Here is a 20,630-nt window from a genome sequence, read left to right on the forward strand (position 1 = left end):
TTTTTATGACCAGAAATATGCTGTAAGAACCTAACTCTTGCTTATATCAATTAGCCTGTGGTAAAATTGGTTTCCTTATAGTCGTTTCATTTAAAGTTGCAGTTTTCAAGAACCTGACTATGACATTAAGAATTACACAGAATAGGGCCAGGCAAACTCTACCAAACTCTACCAAAATTCAAGGATGCTCAAGGCCCTGATATAAAATGTTATATGTGCATATAACCTACATACTCCCTTCATATACTTTAAATCTCTAGATTACTTATAATACCTAAGACAGTGTAAATGCTGTGTAAATGGTTGTTATACTATATTCATTTTTCATTCATTTTGTTGTTGTTGTATTGTTAATTTTTATTGGATTTTTTTTCCAAATATTTTCAATCCGTGGTTGGTTGAGTTCACGGATGCAGAACCCACAAATAAGAAGGGCCGATTGTATAGCCTTTTCATATTCACTTCTTTCTTTTTGGCGGAGGTGGGGGCGCATGGGAGTAGGGCCAGGGACATGAGAGAGCTAGGGAAGAGAAAACAGGATATTTAAGAAAGGGGATACAACAGGGAAAATACTAAACAGTGGGAGAGAGAAGTGAAAAAAGCGGGAGAGTGGGAAGAGAAAAAGGAGAAAGGCAAGGGGAAAGAAGAAGGGGGAAAGGAAGAGAGAGGAAAGAGAAGAAAAGGGAGTGATAAGGGAGGAGATAGGAGGCAGTAGTAAAGAAGAAAGTGAAGAGGAAGGCCAGATTGGCTTATTTCACTTAGTGATACGCATTTAAGTTTCTTTCATGTGTTTTCAGAGCTTGTTAGCTCATTTCCTTTTAGGGCTGAATAATAGTTCATTATCTGTATGTACCACAGTTTATTCATTCACCTACTGAAAGACATCTGGGATACTTCCAAGTTTTGGCAATTATGAATGAAGCTGCTATAAACACACATGTGCCGGTTTTTGTTTGCACATAGGTTTTCAAATCATTTGGTTAAATACCCAGGAGCAGGATTGCTGGCACATATTGTAAGAGTGTTTAGTTTTGTGTAAAACTGTCAAGCTGTCTTCCAAAGTGGCTGTACCATTTTGTGTTCCCACCAGCAGTGAATGAGAATTCCTGTTGCCCCATATCCTTACCAGCAATTGGTGATATCAGTGATTTGGGTGTGATTTTCACCACTGTAGTAGGTGTGTAGTCATTGTTTTAATTTGCAGTTTCTTAATGACATACGATGTTGAGCATCTCTTCATATGCCTATTTGCCATCTAAGTCTTCTTTGTTGAGGTGTCTTTTCAGATCTTTGCCCATTTTGTGACCAGGTTGTTCATTTTCTTTTGAGCTATTTGTATGTTTGGGATAACAGTCTTCTATCAGGTATGTCTTTTGCAAATATTTTCTCCCAGGCTATGACTTGCTTTCTCATTGTCTTTCACAAGTTGAGGAAATTGCCTTGTGTTCCTGGTTTGCTGAGAGTCTTCATTGTGAATTGGTGTTGGATTTTGTCAAATGCTTTTTCTGCATCTATTGATATGATCATGTGATTTTTCTTCCTTAGTCTGTTGATGTGATGGATTCCATGAATTCATATTCAAATATTGAGCCTTGCATACCTGGATAAATCCCACTTAGACGTGGTGTAGCAGTCTTTTTAGACATTGTTGTATTTTATTTGCTATTATTTTGCTGAGGATTTTTGTGTCTATATTCACCAGAGATGTTGGTCTGTGGTTTTGTTTTCTTACAGTGTTTTTGTCTGGTTTTAGTATTAAGGTAATGCTGGCCTCATAGAATGAGTTAGGAAGTATTCCTTCTGCTTCTGTCTTCTGAAAGAGATTGTAGAGAATTAATACAGTTTCTTCCTTTGATGTTTGGTAGAATTCACCAAGGAAATCTATCTGGACTTGGTCCTTTCTGTTTTGGAAGTTTATTAGTTATTGATTCAATTGCTTAATAGGTATAGGCTTATGCAGATTGTCTATTTCTTTTTGTGTGAGTTTTGACAGATTGTGCCTTTTAGAGAATTAATCTATTTTATCTAGGTTATTGAATTTGTGGGCATAGAGTTGTTCATAGTATTTCTTTATTTTCCTTTTAATGTCCATGGGATCTGTAGTTAAATGCCCTCATTTCATTTCTAACATGAATAACTTGTTGTCTCTCTTGTTTTTCTTGATTAACCTGGCTAGAAGTTTATCAATTTAATTGATTTTTTCCCCAAAGAACTAGCTTTTAACATCATTGATTTTTTTCTCTATGGATTTTCTGTTCTCGATTTCATTGGTTTCTACTCTAATATTTATTATTTCTTTTCTTTTGCTTGCTTTTCATTTCATTTGCTCCTCTTTCTCTAGTTTCTTAAAGTATAAGTTTAGATTTTCCAATTTTAGATGTTTATTCTTTCCTATTATATGTATTCAATGCTATAGATTCCCCTCTGAGCATTGCTTTCAGTGCCTTCCATAAATTTTGATAAGTTGTATTTTCATTTATTTTAAAATATTTTAAATTTTTTTCTTGTGATTTCTTCTTTGACCCATGTCTAAGTATTTTGGGATTTTCCAGCTATCTTTGGGTTATTGATTTTTATTTTAATTCCCCTGAGATCCGAAAGCATACATTGTATTTTTCTTTTTTTACATTTACTCATGTGAGTTTTATAGCCTTCAGTGTGATCTCTCTTAATGAGATGTTGCATGTGAACTTGAGAATGTGTATTTTGCTGTTTTTGGATAGTCTATAGATGTCACATTTATCTCAGTTGATTGATGGTGCTATTGAGTTCAACTGTATACCTCCTGATTTTCTGCTCGGCAGATCTGTCCATTTCTAACAGAGGAATGTTGAAGTCTGCAACTGTAAACGTGAATTCATCTGTTTCTTCTTGTAGTTCTATTAGTTTTTGTTTTGCCTCATGAACTTTGATGCTGTGTTAGGAGCATACACATTAAGAACTGTTATGTCTTCTTGGAGAATTGGCCTTTTATTATTATGTAATGTCTCCCTTTACTCCTGGTAGCTTTCCTTGCTCTAATGTCTGTTTTGCCTGAAATTAATATAGCTATTTCAGCTTTCTTTTTATTAGTGTTAGCATAGTATATCTTTCTTCATCCCTTTGCTTTTCATCTATATGTGTCTTCATATTTAAAGTGGGTTTCTTATAGACAATACATAGTTGGATCTGGTTTTTTGATCCACTCTGACAAGCTCTATCTTTTGATTGGTTCATTTAGGCCATTGACATTCAAATTGATTACTGATATACATAATATCTACCGTATTTGCTACTGTTTTCTATTTGTTGCCATTGTTGGGTTTTTTTTCCTGTTTTTGTCTTCTACATTTTTTCTGCCTTTTTTGGTTTTTAATTGAGCATTCTGTATATTTCATTTTCTCTCCTTTTCCAGCATATTATTTATACTTCTTTTTTTAGTGGTTGCCTAAGAGTTTGCGATATACATTTACAACTATTGCAAGTTCAGTTTCAAATAACATTATACTGCTTCACGGCTGTGCAAATACCTTATTATAAAAAAAATCCCAATTCCTCCCTCATGCCCCTTGTCTCACGGCTGTCGTTCATTTCAGTGATTCGTAAGCATAGGTATACCAAGCATACATAGTGAAAACCAGTGTTAGCATTATTCTTTTGAACTGACTGTTATCTAGTAGATCAATTAAAAATAATAAAAATAAAGGTTTTTATTTTACCTCTACTATTCCCTCTCTGATTCTCTTTCTTTCTGTAGAGCTAAATTTCCAACCTTTATCATCTTGCTTTTCTCTGAAGAACTTCTTTTAATATTTCTTGCAAGGCAGGCCTGCTAGCAACAAATTCACTAAATTTTGTTTGAAAATATCTTTGTTTCTCCTTTACTTTTGAAGAATAATTTCACAGGGTACCAAATTTTAGGCCTTTTTTTTTTTTTTTTTTTTTTTTTGCCTCTCAACACTAAATATTTTATCCCACTTCTTGCTTGCATGATTTCAGAGAAGTCAGGTTTAATTTCGTTTTTTCTCTGCTATAGCTAAGGGTTCCCCCGCTGTCCCTGGCTTCTTTAAGAATTATTTTCTTTATCTTTGCTTTTCTGCACTTTGAAAACGATATACCTATGTGTAGTTTTCTCTTGGCGTTTGTTCTGCTTGGTGTTCTCTGAGCTTCCTGGATCTGTGGTTTGCTATCTGACATTAGTTTCGGGGGAATTCTCAGTCTTTAATCAAATAATTCTTCTGTTCCTTCCTTTCTTCTCCTTCTAGTATTTTCTTTTTTTTTTTTTTTTTTTTTGAGACAGAGTCTCGCTCTGTCGCCCAGGCTGGAGTGCAGTGGCCGGATCTCAGCTCACTGCAAGCTCCGCCTCCCGGGTTCACGCCATTCTCCTGCCTCAGCCTCCCGAATAGCTGGGACCACAGACGACCGCCACCTCGCCCGGCTAGTTTTTTTTGGTATTTTTTTTTTAGTAGAGACGGGGGTTTCACCGTGTTAGCCAGGATGGTCTCGATCTCCTGACCTCGTGATCCGCCCGCCTCGGCCTCCCAAAGTGCTGGGATTACAGGCGTGAGCCACCGCGCCCGGCTCCTTCTAGTATTTTCATTACATACATGTTATTCCTTTTGTAGTTGTCCTAAAGTTCTTGAATATTCTGTTCTGGTTATTTTTTTTTTCCCAGTCTTTTTTCTCTTTGCTTACCAGTTTTGAAAGTTTCTAATGAAATATCCTTAAGCTCAGCGATTCTTTCTTCAGCTGTGTTTCATCTACTAACAAGCCCATTAAAGGCATTCTTCCTTTCCGTTACAATGCTTTTCATCTCTAGCATTTTATTTGAATTCTTTCTTAGAATTTCCATCTGTCTTCTTACATTACCCATCTGTTCTTGCATGTTATCTACTTTTTCTAGTAGATTCCTTAGCATATTATTTGTAGTTATTTCAAGTTGCTAGTCTGATAATTCCAACGTTCCTGCCATGTCTGGCTTTCGTTCTGATGCTTATTCTGTCTGTTCAAACTGTGTTTTTTGCCTTTTAGTAAGTCTTGTAATTTTGTGTTAAAAGCTGGATATGATATACTGGATAAAGGGAACGGCAGTAAATAAGCCTTTTATAATATAGTGATAAAGTAAGGTATGGAGGGGAAGTGTTCTGTAGTCCTGTGATTAAGGGGATTAGGTCTCAGTCTTTCAGTGAGCCTGTACCCCTGGACTGTGAACTTCACAAGTGCTTCTCAGTGCTTCCCCCACCCTCCACCGCCTTAGGTGGGATAGGATGGTTACAGGGTGCTGAAGTTGAGTTTTTCTTTTCCCCTAGGTTAACTAAGCTGTAATGAAATCCCAATTAGTTAAGCTCTGGGAAAATAATTTACCTTGTGGACAGTCCTTGTTAAAAATAACAGAATTTGGCCAGGCACGGTGGCTCACGCTTTTAATCCTAGCACTTTGGGAGGCCGAGGGAGGGGGGATCACTAGGTCAGGAGTTCGAGATCAGCCTGCCAACATGGTGAAACCCTGTCTCTACTAAAAACAGAAAAATTAGCTGGGCATGGTGGCAGGCGCCTGTAATCGCAGCTACTCGGGAGGCTGAGGCAGGAGAATCACTTGAACCCGAGAGGCGGAAGCTGCAGTGAGCTAAGATCATGTCACTGAACTCCAGCCTGGGCAACAGAGTGAGACTCCGTCTCACCAAAAAAAAAAAAAAAAAAAAAAAAAGAAAGAAAGAACAGAATTCTCTGGCATATTTCAAAATGACTGCTTTTCCTTTCCTGCTGCCAGAAGGAGGAGATTTTTCTTCAATTTTCACTGTGAGTACCTAGTAGAACTCCCAGAAGTGAAACTCACAAAAGGGTGGGAATGCCCCCACCTGTGGGACTCCCTGGAGTGTTTTCAAGAGTTGTCCAGGCTGAGCCTCCAGCAATTTGTCGGTTGCAGTTCAGGTTTTCCTACCCTGGTACTGATTCTTTGCAGATTTCTGCTCATGAGTCTCTGCTTCGTTAAGTTGTCATTGTCTGTATTTATCTATCTCTTCAATTTTGGGGACAGCAATTTTCCATCTAACTTTAGTTTTCTTACGCATCTAAGAAGAGTTGTTGATTTTCATTGTACTCAGCCATTTATTACTTGTTAGGATGGAGTGACAACTTTTGAGTTTTTTATGTCAGACAGGAAACTGGAAGTCTTTTTTTTTTTTTTTTTTTTTTTTTTGAGGCGGAGTCTTCACTCTGTAGCCCAGGCTGGAGTGCAGTGGCACCATCTCGGCTCACTGCAAGCTCCGCCTCCCAGGTTCGCGCCATTCTCCTGCCTCAGCCTCCTGAGTAGCTGGGACTACAGGCGCCCGCCACCGCGCCCGGCTAATTTTTTGTATTTTAGTAGAGACGGGGTTTCACCGTGTTAGCCAGGATGGTCTCGATCTCCTGACCTCGTGATCCGCCCGCCTCGGCCTCCCAAAGTGCAGGGATTACAGGTGTGAGCCACCGCGCCCGGCCAGAAAACTGGAAGTCTTAATTCTTTCTTAAAGAGAGCTTTTTTTTCCATCTCAAACTATCATTTTGGCCATTACCAATATTCTTTTGGACAATTCTTAGCCATTATTAGTTCAAATATTGCTGCTTTTCCTTTCTCTCTTTTTTCCTTCTTCTGGTAGTCCCATTATGCCTAAGTTACACTTGTGCAATTGTCCCAGTTCTTACATATTTTGTTAGATTTTTTTTTCCCATTATTTTTTCTCCTTGACTTTCAGTTTGAGAAGTTTCTGTTGGCATACCTCAAGCTGACTGATTCTTTCCTCCCCAGTGTCTAGTCTACTGATGAGCCCATCAAAGGCATTCTTCATTTCTGTTACAGTGGTTTCTATTTCTAGCAATTCCTTTTGGTTCTTTCTAAGTTTCTAGCTCTCCATTTACATTACTTATCTGTTCTTGCATATTGTATACTCATTCCATTAGAGCCTTTAATCATAGTTGCTTTACTATCGTACTCCGATAATTCCAAAATTTCTGCCATATCAGAGCCTGGTTCTGATGCTTGTCTTGTCCCCTCAAACTCTGGCTGTTGTTGTTTTTTTCTTTGCCTTTTAGCTTGTCTTTAAATTTTTTGCTGAAAGCTAGACATGAGGTATCAGGCAATAGAAACTGAACTGAATAGGTCTTTAGTGTGAAGTTTTATGTGGCTAGGAGTTAGATGTTTAATGTTTGCTGTAGCTGTAGGTATCAGGCTTTCCTCTAGTGTCCTTATTTTTGTTTTTCCTGATGTTTTGGGGGTTTCCCTATAAATTCTTTCTCAAATAGAATCTGTGCCTTGTATAAAACTGGAGCCCTGTTAATGTAGTGGTAAGATATTGAGGAGAGGAATCATTCTATAATCTTTGTTGTTGTTGTTGTTGTTGTTGTTGTTGTTGTTTTTGAGGCGGACTCTCGCTCTGTCACCCGGCCCGGAGTGCAGTGGTGTGATCTCAGCTCACTGCAAACTCTGCCTCCTGGGTTCACGCCACTCTCCTGCCACCCGCCACCACGCCCGGCTAATTTTTTGTATTTTCAGTAGAGACAGGGTTTTACCGTGTTAGCCAGGACGGTCTCGATCTCCTGACCTCGTGATACACCCGCCTCGGCCTCCCAAAGTGCTGGGATTACAGGTGTGAGCCACCGCGCCTAGCCTAATCTTATCATTAAATATATATCTTTTGTGGGCCTGTGCCTCTAGACTGTAATCTTTACAAGAGTTTAGCCTCTTTTATTCTCCTGTATGAGGCAGTAAGGCTAGAGGGGTCTGTAGTTGACTAATTGCCCTTTCTCCAAGTCAGATAAGGCTCTGGTAAAGTAGTTTCCCATTATGGAGGACATGTGCTCAGGGCTATTTCAGAATGGTTGTTTTTCCTTTCCTCCTGCCCAAAGCAGAGACAGTATTTTTCTCTGATCTCTGATCTTCACTGTGAGAACCTGGTAAGGTTCCAGGAGATAAAACTCATGAAAGTGTGGGAGTTTTTCCTTCAATGCTAGTTCACACTGAGTGTCCAGCAATTCACCAATTACAGTTTAAGAATTCCAGCTAGTATTGGCTTCTGAGGCGTCTTCTCCCAGTAAGCTATAATTATACACTGTTAAGGGTAGGAGGAAGAAATTCATAAGGCTATGCCTTAATAAACTGGTAATAAAATAAATAGATCAACAAATAATAGAAGGCTCTTACTTACAGTGAGGTGCTGAGCATCTACTGGTAAATGTGGGAGAGTTTCTGGAGGTGGAAAATCATCATTTTGTAGCCAAATTCTAGATAGGGCAAGAGCCATCAACAGGGAGGGAATTTAAGTAAGAAATTGCTTTTTAAAAAAGTCCTCCAGCTTGAAGCAGCTCCAGCTAGCCATACAGTGTACAGTTTGAACACCAGTGACTCCTCTGTCTTTGTCACTTACTCCCTCTCCCCCGTTTGTTGTAAGTACTTTCTTACTTTTTGGTATAGAAATATGATCCAAGTTGATCTTGTACCAACTATCATGTCCTGTCACTTTTGTCAGCCATTTCTTTGAGGACCCCTCAAATAAAAATAATTTTTAAAAATTTTAATTGTATATTTGAACATTATATGGGATTTTCAAATACAAAGAAGAATAAAGAAGTTAAAATGAATCACTTATTTCAACACTGACTTTCTTCCATTCTGAATTCTCTTTTAACATCAGGGCAGTATTTAACTTCAAAGAGAGGGTGACAGAAATTGAAAAATATAGAAGTGGAAATCCCTGTTAAGATATTACACAACTTTCATGTCCAGTGAGTTCCTAACTCCCTGGAAGGTCTTTCACTTGCTGTTCTTTGGGTTGCATGTATGAACAAACAAGTGGAAAAAGATGTTTACAGGCCATCCCGTTGCTCTACATGACCTTCCTAACCCTCAAACCACCACATGGACCATAAGCCTTAGGTCCACGTGGGATAAAGCACAACCTCCCCACTCCTGCCTGCTCATTAGAAAACCCCGCTTGCTGCCTGGAAGGGCTGTTTGTTGGAATTGAGCTCCTAGGGTAGAAGCCTCCCTGGAGATGGGAGGTCAGTGAGCCCAGGTTTCCCTGGAACCTCAGCTTATGAAAACTGTATCAGACTTGCCAAGTCTCAGAGTGTGAAGTAAACAGGGACACAGCAGGTATAGTTGGAAGGAAAACAATGGCAGAGGAATCATACTGGATTCACTGAAAATGAAATTTATAAAATTACAAATTTGGAGTTTTCCAAAAAGTTACTTAAATTCCATTTAACTAAAATATTCCTAATACATTGCAAATTTGGATTTGAAAATTTGGGGTATGAAAATTAAGTTCACACGGAAGACACATGTATGAGAAATAAGCTTCTGAAGAAAAGGAAAATAATAATTATCTCTCATTTTTGGCCTTTATTAGGAGGTGCCACAGACAAATATTATGAGTCAGTTTAGGTTGGTAGTGTAACACATGAATTCTGTGGTGGCAGCCAAGGGCACTCAGTGTTGAACTCAGATAAACATTTCATGCCACTTGACAAAGACTCTCACCTTGACTAAACTTCAGTCAGGTTCCTCAGAACCCTCTTCTCAACTAGGCGTTAACCATGGCCTATAAAAACTGTAAACTCTCAGCACAAATGTTGTCAACATTGCCCCCCTCACACCACACACACTAAGAGACTTGAATGAACATTTGCATAGTTTCTAATAGCTCAAGGCCACATTGTTTGGATGACAACTCTGGTTTTCTTAGAATGCCTGTCTGAGAAAGCTCAGTACCATCTGGAAAATTTACTGTTTATTCCAGCCAAAACCTGGTGATAGGTCAATAAGCCATAGAACGTCATCTTTAGAGCAATGCTGTACTTTGGGTATGTTCCCCAAAGTTGATGTGTTGGAAACTTGATCCCCAGTGTTGTAGTGTTGGGATGTGAGGTGTATTGGGAGGTGTTTGGCTCACGGGGGCACTGCCCTAATGAATAGATTAATGCCATTTTCACTGGAGAGGTTATCATGGCAGTAGGTTCCTTACAAAAGGATGAGTTTGGCCCCTTCTTGTGCTGTTGCGCATACATACTTGCTTTCTCTCTGCCTCCCTTTTGCCATGGGATGATGCAGCAAGAAGGTTCTCACCGATATGCCAACACCTTGGTCTTGGACTTCTCAGACTCTAGAACTGTGAGGAAATAAAATTTTGTTCTTTGTAAGTTGCCCAGTCTGTGATATTCTGCTGTCGCAGCAGAAAATAGACTAAGACAGAAAATTGGTACCAGGAGTGGGGCTATAAGAAATATCTGAAAAGGTGGAAGTGGCTTTGGAATTTGGTAATGGGCAAAGGCTGGAAGAGTTTGGAAGAGCAAACTAGAAATAGCCTATATTGCCATGAACAGAGTGTTAAGGACAATTCTGTTAAGGGCTCTGAAGAGAATAGCTGCAGGAAGTCTGAACGTTTTTAGAGATTTACTTAAGTGGTCATGATCAGAATGTTGGTAGAAATATCGATGGTAGGCTGGGCGTGGTGACTCACACCTGTAATCCCAGCACTTTGGGAGGCTGAGGCAGGTGGATCACTTGAGGTCAGGAGTTTGAGAACAGTGTGGCCAACATGGTGAAACCTTGTCTCTACTAAAAATCCAAAAATATATATATGGTAAAGGCCAATCTGATAAGCTCTTTGAAATGAGGAATATCTTATTGGAAGCTGGAATAAACACCATTATTGTTATGGACTTGCAAAGAACTTCTGAGCCCTCACCAGAACTTTTTTTTTTTTTTTTTTTTTTGAGACAGAGTCTCTCTCTGTTGCCCAGGCTGGATTGCAATGGTGCAATCTTGGCTCACTGCAACCTCTGCCTCCCAGGTTCAAGCAATTCTCCTGCCTCAGCATCCCGAGTAGCTGGGACTACAGGTGTGCACCACAATGCCCAGCTGATGTTTGTATTTTTAGTAGAGATGGGGTTTCACCATGTTGGCCAGGCTGATCGCAAACTCCTGAACCCAGGTGATTCACCCACCTCGACCTCCCAAAGTGCTAGGATTACAGTCGTGAACCACCTCACCTGGCCTGGGGGTATAAATTTTTTATCACCCAGACCTGTCCTCTCTTGGGAGTCTCTCTTTGAAATGCTAATGTTCAAGGACATAACTCTTACTCCCAACCAGTGGGTGCCTGGCTCTGACTTGCATCCTGTCATAAGATATGAGAAGTTTATTTCTCTTCTGGATAGTTACCAATTAAACCCAGATGGCCCAGTAACATTAACCAACTATCCACTTTTTGTAAATTTTCATTTCCCTGACTCTGTTCAAGCCCCTGCCGTTCACCCTGCCTATTCTGTCATTCTTTCTTTAAAACAGTCATCTCTGCACAAATTGAAGTTGAGTTCGGTTCACGCTGGACCCTATTGCAATAGTTATTAATAAAATTTACCCTTGCTGTTTTAGTGCCCAGCTTTGTCTATCTTTGTTATATATTCCACGGTTTTGGACAAAATTTTGTCCCATCTATGCCTTTTCTCTGTATATAGATCTTTTACGTACCAATACACTTTTCATTAACAAAAGGACTCTGACTCTTCTACAGATCTCAAAGCCTAAAAGGGAACACCTAGCTTTCACCCCTCTATGGCAGCTATAGCCTAGACTATGGAAGAGGGTAAAGACTAGAACAGTCTTGAATTGGGTAATGATGGAAGAAAAATAACTTCCGGACTACTGACACAAACAACTGATAACTTCCGGACTACTGACACAAACAACTGATAACTTCCGGACTACTGACACAAACTGGAAAACTCACTGGACTGATACCGACTCTAGACACACGTCTCTCTTTTCTGCAGTTGTTTGCTGCTACCTGGTGGGAAGGTCCATCTTCCCTTCCTCTCACCTTGTCCTCCCTCACGTTCTCTTACAGTGATAATGAACAATTACAGCTCTCAGAAAGGTATCAGTCTGAGGGACTTCTCATAGGCTGAGCGTAATTTTATATGGACCTTATAAACCCATAGAGAAGGTGGGATGAGGGAAGTCTATAATCAAGAGAACTTTATATTAAAAACTCTGAAACCGTAATTCCTGTAAGAGTTGAAAAATAATTTTCCCTTTACTCTTAGTTCTTAGCTGGGATGGACCCCTGTAATAAGAGAGATTACTAACAAAAAATCAAACAGTAGCTTATTAATGTGTATGTTTCATAGACACATGGGAGGTATCCAAGGAATGAGTAATTCTCAAAGAGGTGGCTCTGAACCTCAGCTGACAGAGCATCTTCTACAAAGAACAATACATTTTTAGAGTTGTGACAAGACAAAGGAAAAGGGCCTTGAATCTCTGGGGGCAGCAGATTGTGGAAGAGCAAATAAGTTGGTTAAAGGTAGTTAAAAGCTACTAAAGTTTGTCATGTAGATTCCTCTGGTGCAATCTCTAAGCTGAAAAGAGTCTAAAGTTGTCTCTGGTGATCTACCTTTGTTCTTTCTGGTAGAGGGGTCTTTGTAAAATTTGTGTCCTGCTTTTGGGCAAATAGGGAGAGGCCAGAGAGCCTTTCTTGTGTCTGCTTATTTTCAGTTGCCTTCAGCTCATAATAATCCTTATGCCAAAGTGACATGTTTTTTGGTGACTTTTTTTTTTTTTTTTACCTTGTATATGAACTGCCTTTCAGATCCACACTTTGTTGTTTACTGTGACACTCTTTGTTGAAAAGAACATACTCTTGAACTGCTTTTGAAATGTATATTACACCTTTGTTTACATGTTTGTACACCAGCTTCCTTACCCTGTGGATCCTAAAATAATATTTGGAAAGAGAACTGGGGACAGAAAGACTTACACACCCTGCAGGAACAATATGGTGACTGGCTTGTTTCCCTTGTGTCTTTTCTCAGAAAAACCAAGTAATGAGCACACTGCTGAGATGGAACACATGAAATCCTTGGCTCATAGACTATTTACAATCTTGCATTTAGAAGAGTCTCAGAAAAAGAGAGAGCACCATTTACTGGAGAAAATTGACCACCTGAAGGAACAGCTGCAGCCCCTTGAAGAGGTTAGGAAGCATCACGGTTGAGCATATTTGAAAATAATACCTAGTGTTTATTGAGTGCTCCTCATGTGAGCATCTTTCTGAATGCTTTCCATATTCTAATTTTCTCCTTTACTCCTCACGAACAACCTGTAAGTTCAGGACTTCTATCTTCCTCATTTTTTCAGATGAGGAAACTGAGCCACAGAGGTATATCGCTAATACATGTAGAGCCTGGACTTGAGCTCACGTGACCTGTGTTCAGAGCTGCCATCTTAAACTCTATGCCATGCTTCCTCTCCAGAGATCAGTCGTAATGTCTCTGTAAATAAGTGCATATGAGCAGGGAAGCACTAGCTGGAGTCCTACCTCCCTTTCCTTTTTTAGAGAATAGGCCCAGAGCCCTTACTCCGCCTAACAGAATTGCAGCTGGAAAGTTGGTAATAACTAGCATCTAAAGTTAATCAATGGTGTGGAAACAATAACTTTGATTTGGGGGGATAGCTGGGGAAATGTGTTTGTTTCAAAGGAAAGAATTGCATTCTTTAGACTTATAATCCCATTTGTGATGTTTATTTAAATGGAAAGGTCTATGTGCATCTCTCAATATGAATGGAAAGTTTCTGGAGATGTAAGGAAGTTTTAATAGTAATGACCTCTAAGGGTATTTGGAGAATGTCAGAGAGAGGGACTTGTTTTATTTTTTTGATTGTTTACCATTTTAGTTTTTTCTTTACTTGTAATATATTTACTTGGATTAAAATTTAAAAATCTAAAGTTTTCCTCCCACCCTATCCTCCCAGTTACTACATTCTTCACACCTATGAATCATTTTAGATTTCCTTTATCTGTGTACAAACAAATACAAATATATTCTTCTTGTTTTTCTCAGAAAAGGAAGCACACTATTATGCACTATTCTCATCTTTTTTCAGCGTATTATAGAAATCTCCCCTTATTGGCACAGAGCTTCATTACAGTTGTGTAACATCTTGATGGGCATATGGATTGTGTTTGGACTTCTGCTTTTAAGAATGCATCTGTAATGGGTTTTGTGTATGCAGATATATTTTCAGAATGATTTCTTAGAAGTGGAATTGCTGAGTCAAGTAGGCCTCTAATTTTATTTGGGTCTCAGAGGAAGACTTCTGAGTTTTTCATTGTATACTCTTCTATACTATTCATTTTTCCAAGGGCAGTTACTACCTTTATAATTTTAAAAAGATTAATGAGCTGATATGGTAATGAGTATTTACTCATTCATGTATATGTTTTATAAATTGTTTTTCCATATATCTGACCTCTTCAAAGTAATACAGATGTGCATTTGTTTAAGAGTTCTTTTTCATCTTGCTTTTTGTCCCTTTAGTTGGTGTATTTGTAAACGGAATTAAGTTTTTCATTCCCCCTCAGGTGAAAGCTGGAATAGCAGCTCATTCGGAAGCCAAAACCAGCGGACTCCTGTGGGCTGGATTGGCACTGCTGTCCATTCAGGGTGGGGCACTAGCCTGGCTCACGTGGTGGGTGTACTCCTGGGATATCATGGAACCAGTTACATACTTCATCACGTTTGCAAATTCTATGGTCTTTTTTGCATACTTTTTAGTCACTCGACAGGTGAGTAGTTTGTTAGGAAAATGGTAAGTTAGAACATCTTTGCAAAGAATCTCTTATCTAAGCAATGAGCAATAAAGCCTTTTTATTTACTGAATTACTGCCATCTGGGTTTTTATGAGCTGGTAAATGTATTGTTTTTCACAAGACTGGATGAAGACTTACAACACAGAGAAATTATATATAACTTCTATGGAGAAGTAATTAGTGTAACACACAGATTCCTCCATTGGGATAAACATGTGTTCTCTGTGCCCTCATTTATAAATAAAACTGAATTTGCATTGCAAAACATTCAGTAATATCAGCTTTGTCTCATGGTTTATTCAGTATGCCAAAAATCTCCCTTTTCTTTTTTCTTCCTTCTTCTTTCCCATTATGTGTAATTTCTCCCAGCTTGCCTGTGTTTGAAAGGAGCAGCAGATCTTAAATGAGACTAAATGTTTTATTTGTGTTGGCTTATGCTTACTCTCATGGCCATTGCAAATATTTTACCCATTCATCTGCCTTCTTTTGCTTTGGTGTTGCTGAGTCAAGTATCCTTCTTGCAGAGGCATTATGTTCATTCAGAACATGTTATTTTCTTCTCTCTTTTTTTTTTTAAGGATTATACTTACTCAGCTGTTAAGAGTAGGCAATTTCTTCAGTTCTTCCACAAGAAATCAAAGCAACAGCATTTTGATGTGGAGCAATACAACAAGTTAAAAGAAGACCTTGCTAAGGTATACTACAAATACATCTTATAGCTGGTTTGTTTGGGAGCCTGAACTTAGTATCAGGGAAATACAATTGGTGGCTCATCCTCACAAATTAAATCTTGGTCCTAGATTTCTGTGTGTTGTAGGATTGCCACCACGCCTGCCACCATGCCTGGCTACTTTTTTTGTATTTTCGGTAGAGACGGAGTTTTACTATGTTGTCCAGACTGGTCTCAAACTCCTAACCTCAAGTGATCCGCCCACCTCAGCCTCCCAAAGTGTTAGGATTACAGGTGTGAGCCACCATGTCTGGCCAAGCCTTTTAAAAAAATGTATTTTATTTCATATAATCATTCTATAGGAAAAATATAATGCTTTTAAAAAAATTTTGCGGATTCCCTTATATTTGAATAATCCTGAGAAGGCTAAGGAATGTTCTTTCAGCTAGTTTATAGGACAGTGCCTTTGAGATTTAGAAGGTAAGCCTAGTGTGATCCCAGCGATTTGGGAGGCTGAGGTGGGAGGATCTCTGGAGTCCAGAAATTGGAGACCAGCCTAGTCAACATAGTGAGACCTCATCTCTACAAAATTTGTTTTTAAATTAGCTGGGCATGGTGGCACATGCTTGTAGTCCTAGCTACTTGGGAAGTTGAGGCAGGAGGATCCCATGAGCCCAAGAGTTCAACACTGCAGTGAACTATGATAACACCACTGCACTCCAGCCTGGGAAGCAGAGTGAGACCCCATCTCTAAAAAAATTTTTTTAAATATTTAACACCTTGTTAATTATCTCTAAGGTAATAAAGTGGAGATAAAAAGATAAAGTGGTAGGTTAAGAGTTTTTTAAAGAATATGAACTGGAAAACCATTATAAAGGGGATAAACTAGTATTATTATTATTATTATTTGGTTTGGTTGTTTTAAACCTTTTTTTTTTAATTTATTATACTTTAAGTTCTAGGGTACGTGTGCATAATGTGCAGGTTTGTTACACATGTATACTTGTGCCATGTTGGTGTGCTGCACCCATAAACTCGTCAGCACCCATCAACTATTATTTTTTTAAATACATAAGGATGAATTAGTAAACTCATCTTTTAAAAAGATCCACATATAATATTGAAATATTTATATCCCATCACTTTGGGAAGCTAAGGTGGGCAAATCACTTGAGTCCAGGAGTTCAAGACCAGCCAGAGCAACATGGCGAAACTCCCTCTCTACAGAGAATACCAAAAAATATTAGGCAGGCATGGTGGTAGGCACCTGTGGTCCCAGCTACTTGGGAGGCTGAGGCAGGAGAATCACTTGCACCAGGGAGGCAGAGGTCACAGTAGGCTGAGATGGTACCATTGCACTCCTGCCTGGGTGACAGAATGAAACCCATCTCAAGAAAAAAAAAAAGAAATATTTTAGCATTTGTCACTAATAGTTTAAACATTTTATTGCTGTAAGGAAACGTTGTTTATAGAATTCCTTTCAAGCAGTAACATTGGTATGTTTCTCATTCTTTCTGATCACATGCTATTTCTTTTTCCCATGACAGGCTAAAGAATCCCTGAAACAGGTGCGCCATTCTCTCTATTTGCAAATGCAAGTAGAAGAACTCAATGAAAAGAATTAATCTTACGTTTTTAAATGTCATCGGATTTTCCATTTTGTATTGATTTTGCAACTTAGGATGTTTTTGAGTCCCATGGTTCATTTCAATTTGATTGTTCAATCTTTTTTTTTTGTTATTAAATTCTTGTAAAACAGAAGTATTGTTTGAAGTTCTCAACTAAGATTTTTACTTTTTGGATTTTTAAGACTTGCTAATGTTAGAAAGGGCTTGTATGCGTCTATCAAAGCAACAGTGGCTGCTGTTAGCTAAAAATCCTTGTCAGCTTGTCCCATGTTCTCTATGTGAAGGTGAAAGGGTATGTGCTTGGCATTCACTTTCATTCTTAGACTTAATTTGGAATCATCTTTTTAAAAAAAAATTAGAGACTAGGTCTCACCAAATCAAACTCCTGGGCTCAAGCAACCCTCCTGCCTCAACCTCCCAAGGAATCATCTTAACTTCTTTTTTTAATATGCAATAGTTGGGAGTAAGATCTTTTTATCATTTATCAAAAAGGCATAAATGTTCCACCAACCATAAAGTATAGCAGGTACCAACTTCACCTGAAACAGTGCATATAAACGATTGCTTTTGAACCTGCAAATCACAAGTTTCAGGTATTGAAGCCGAAACAGTTAACCTTCTTCAGCCTCTGGCAGATTATTAACAAAACAGTATTACCCAGATTCTACATCATATTAATATGAATTGAACCTTGAAAGTAACACCTGTTATTCTATTAATGTGATCATGTGTGAATGGGTCTGATGACTGTTGGACTGTTTGTAGGAACTTAACATGGAAGATGCTGACAGAATCCGATTTTGCAGGTGTTCAGCCTGTAGTGGCTAAGAATTATCGTGTTTTCTATTTCATCCTCAGAATGCCATATAACAATTCTGGAATGCTGATTTTTTTAAAAGTAGGAATTAAAGTCATACACAAAATGTGGTAATTCATATGTAGATGAAATATTAAACATTTATATGACCGAGTAAAAAATATCTATCAGTTACACAAATGAACAAGAATGCGAATTAGAAAAATGTAGTAAAATATGAATTTCAAATATTTTATTAAGGGATAATTATTTAATTCCTGGATTTCAAAAACCTTTAAAAACATCAAACAATAAACTTTTATAAAAAAAGTAACAAAATACAAGTTAAATCAGCTAGATTTTTATGTAACCCTGCAGTTTATTAATGCTTGTAAATTTTTATTTACCTAATTTCCTGAGGATTTTGTTTCTGCATATCAAACCCTTTCACCATGGCCAACATGAATTTTTTTTTTTTTTTTTTTAAAGGCAGTTCTCTGCTGAGCATTAAACTTTTAAACATTTGAATCATTGGACCATAATGCTTCAGCCTAACGATATTTATATAAAAAGAAGAGAAAGACATTTTCTTTTTTTTGAGACAGAGTTTCACTCACTCTTATTGCCCAGGCTGGAGCGCAATGGTGCAATCTCGGCTCACCACAACCTCCCCCTCCTGGGTTCAAGTGATTCTCCTGCCTCAGCCTCCCAAGTAGCTGGGATTACAGGCATGCGCCACCAGGCCTAGCTAAATTTTTTTTTATATTTTTAGTAGAGACGGGGTTTCTCCATGTTGGTCAGGCTGGTCTCGAACTCCTGACCTCCGGTGATCCGCCCGCCTCAGACTCCCAAAGTGCTGGGATTACAGGTGTGCGCTACCACGCCTGGCCGAGAAAGACATTTTCAATAGATTAAATTGTAAAATAAGATAGCCCCTGTTAATTAGATTTTGGAAAGAAATGCAGCTTTTTAGTTAGCATTGAGGCAAAGCAGGGAACCTGCTTCTTTCCAATCGCACTTGGGTCTTTGCAAAAGTCCACTCGGCGCTGAGAAACTTTCCTGTTCACCAGTGTGAGGAGTTCTGTGAACTCTAAGGAGGAGCCATATTTTCCCAACATCTCACACAAATCCTGAATGTACCATGAGCCGTTCACAGTTTCCCGGTGAGAATAATATCCTAAAAAAGTGAGAAGGAAAATGTTGCTGCAGTTTTCTGGCTTTCAATCACTGTGTGTATTCTTTATAGTTACAGAAGTGTAAGTTCTTAAAAATGCTTAGAAGAGTCTTAAGATGTGTCCATGATATATATGGCTTAAATTTTTTTTGACTCTTCTCAAATGGGAAAAGAGATTAATTCTGTATAGTTTTATATATATGGAGTTACTTCTATATAATTTCCTCCATTTCCTAAAAAATTCCCAAGATAGACAATGACTGAGACATGAGATTACTAAAAAGAAGTCAAACAAAATTATTTACTACGAAAGCAAAGAACCATTATCAAAATATTTTTCAGCTGGGCATGGTGGCTCATGCCTGTAATCCCAGCACTTTGGGAGGCTGAAGCAGGCAGATCATTTGAGGTCAGGAGTTCGAGACCAGCCTGGCCAACATGGTGAAACCCCGTCTCTACTAAAACTACAAAAATTAGCTGGGTGTGGTGGCAGGCACCTGTATTCCCAGCTACTCGGGAGGCTGAGGCAGGAGAATCACTTGAACCCAGGAGGCAGAGGTTGCAGTGAGCCAACATTGCACCACTGCACTCCAGCCTGGGCAACAGAGTGAAACTCTCCCAAAGAAAAAAAGACAAACACACACACACATATATATATAATATATATACACATATATATTATATATAATATATATGTAATAAATACATATATACATATATAATACATATTTATACACATATATACACATATATGTGTAATACATATATATACATATATATATATATATAAAAAATGCTGAGTGCAATGGCTCAAACCTGTAATCCCAGCACTTTAGGAGGCCAAGGCTGGAGGATCACTTGAGCCCAGGAGTTTGAGACCAGCCTGGGCAACACAGAAAGACCCAGTCTCTACAGAAAAGTTAAAAAGTTAGCCAAGCATGGTGGTGCATGCCCATAGTCCCAGCTACAGGGGGGCTGAGGCTCAGTTTCTCAAAATTGAGGCTGCAGTGAGCCATGATCATGCTACTGCACTCCAGCCTCAGTGACAGAGTAAGACCTTGTCTCAAAAAAAAAAAAAAAATTAAAGCTTTCCAGGACAATTACCACAATGGCACTACCACCCTCAGTAAATGATGGTAGGCTAATGTTAATATAATTAGACTTGCTGTTTTACTCAATATAACTCTCAGGAATGATTTTTCTGTAAGGTATTTTACACTTTCATTTATCACTCTGTGCTATGTGGTCAAAGAAAATTATAAGTCTGAGAGCTTCAGGATGGAATCACTCTGTCCCAACAGAAAGACCTGACCCAAACCAATCAAAGGTGAAACTTACAGGACCTTAGCCAAGAGAGGTAATTATATGTTTGTTTTAAACACCACACACCTTCTGCAACGGAGTAACACATAAGGAAGTCAGCTCCAGCAGGCAACGTGTAAACGGAGGCTGCATCTACCTCAGTTATGTTGGTGTCCAGCTTGTCTGTCTGATTATCTACTTCATCCAAAGGAATGACTGGCACATCGTGCTGGTCTCCCCGACATGCCTACAAGACAAGGAGGAAAAACCCACCTCTTTGCCTACTGTTTTCTTCCCAGTGCTTAATGTGTGCAGTGAACGTGTAAGCCGGTACACCTTCATTACAACAGAAACCACATTCTGAGCAGTTCAGAAGCAATACATTCAGGTTTAGAGGGGACAGAAGCCAATAAAGCTGTTTCCTACTTACGTTTTCTTTTAGTTAATTATT

General features: G+C 38.7%; 2 protein-coding genes across 18 annotated transcripts in view; one reads left to right on the forward strand and one right to left on the reverse strand.

Moving 5' to 3' along the window:
* MCUB (mitochondrial calcium uniporter dominant negative subunit beta) overlaps positions 1 to 20,630 on the forward strand; it is a 129,132-nt gene that overhangs the window by 88,833 nt on the left and 19,669 nt on the right. For 4 of the 7 annotated variants that reach the window (XM_065545317.2, XM_065545319.2, XM_065545321.2 and 1 more), the window contains exons 5-8: positions 12,832 to 12,992; positions 14,382 to 14,585; positions 15,188 to 15,304; positions 16,827 to 16,847. In XM_065545317.2, the coding sequence (XP_065401389.1) occupies positions 12,832 to 12,992; positions 14,382 to 14,585; positions 15,188 to 15,304; positions 16,827 to 16,847 (503 nt within the window). Of the gene's footprint in view, positions 1 to 12,831; positions 12,993 to 14,381; positions 14,586 to 15,187; positions 15,305 to 16,826; positions 17,041 to 20,178; positions 20,235 to 20,630 lie in introns of those variants that run through there. The other 3 variants (XM_074040279.1, XM_045392745.2, XM_065545320.2) reach the window with 2 other exon arrangements.
* CASP6 (caspase 6) overlaps positions 1 to 20,630 on the reverse strand; it is a 107,491-nt gene that overhangs the window by 65,117 nt on the left and 21,744 nt on the right. For 4 of the 11 annotated variants that reach the window (XM_015450540.4, XM_015450541.4, XM_005555661.5 and 1 more), the window contains exons 6-7: positions 20,267 to 20,426; positions 17,946 to 18,880 (exon numbers count right to left, since the gene is read on the reverse strand). The exons of the other annotated variants lie outside the window; for them this stretch is intronic. In XM_015450540.4, coding sequence (XP_015306026.1) covers positions 18,642 to 18,880; positions 20,267 to 20,426 — 399 coding nt within the window. In that variant the 3' untranslated portion in view covers positions 17,946 to 18,641. Of the gene's footprint in view, positions 1 to 17,945; positions 18,881 to 20,266; positions 20,427 to 20,630 lie in introns of those variants that run through there. 11 annotated transcript variants of the gene reach the window in all.

Source organism: Macaca fascicularis, chromosome 5, assembly GCF_037993035.2.
Source record: "Macaca fascicularis isolate 582-1 chromosome 5, T2T-MFA8v1.1".
Classification (NCBI taxonomy): domain Eukaryota; kingdom Metazoa; phylum Chordata; class Mammalia; order Primates; family Cercopithecidae; genus Macaca; species Macaca fascicularis.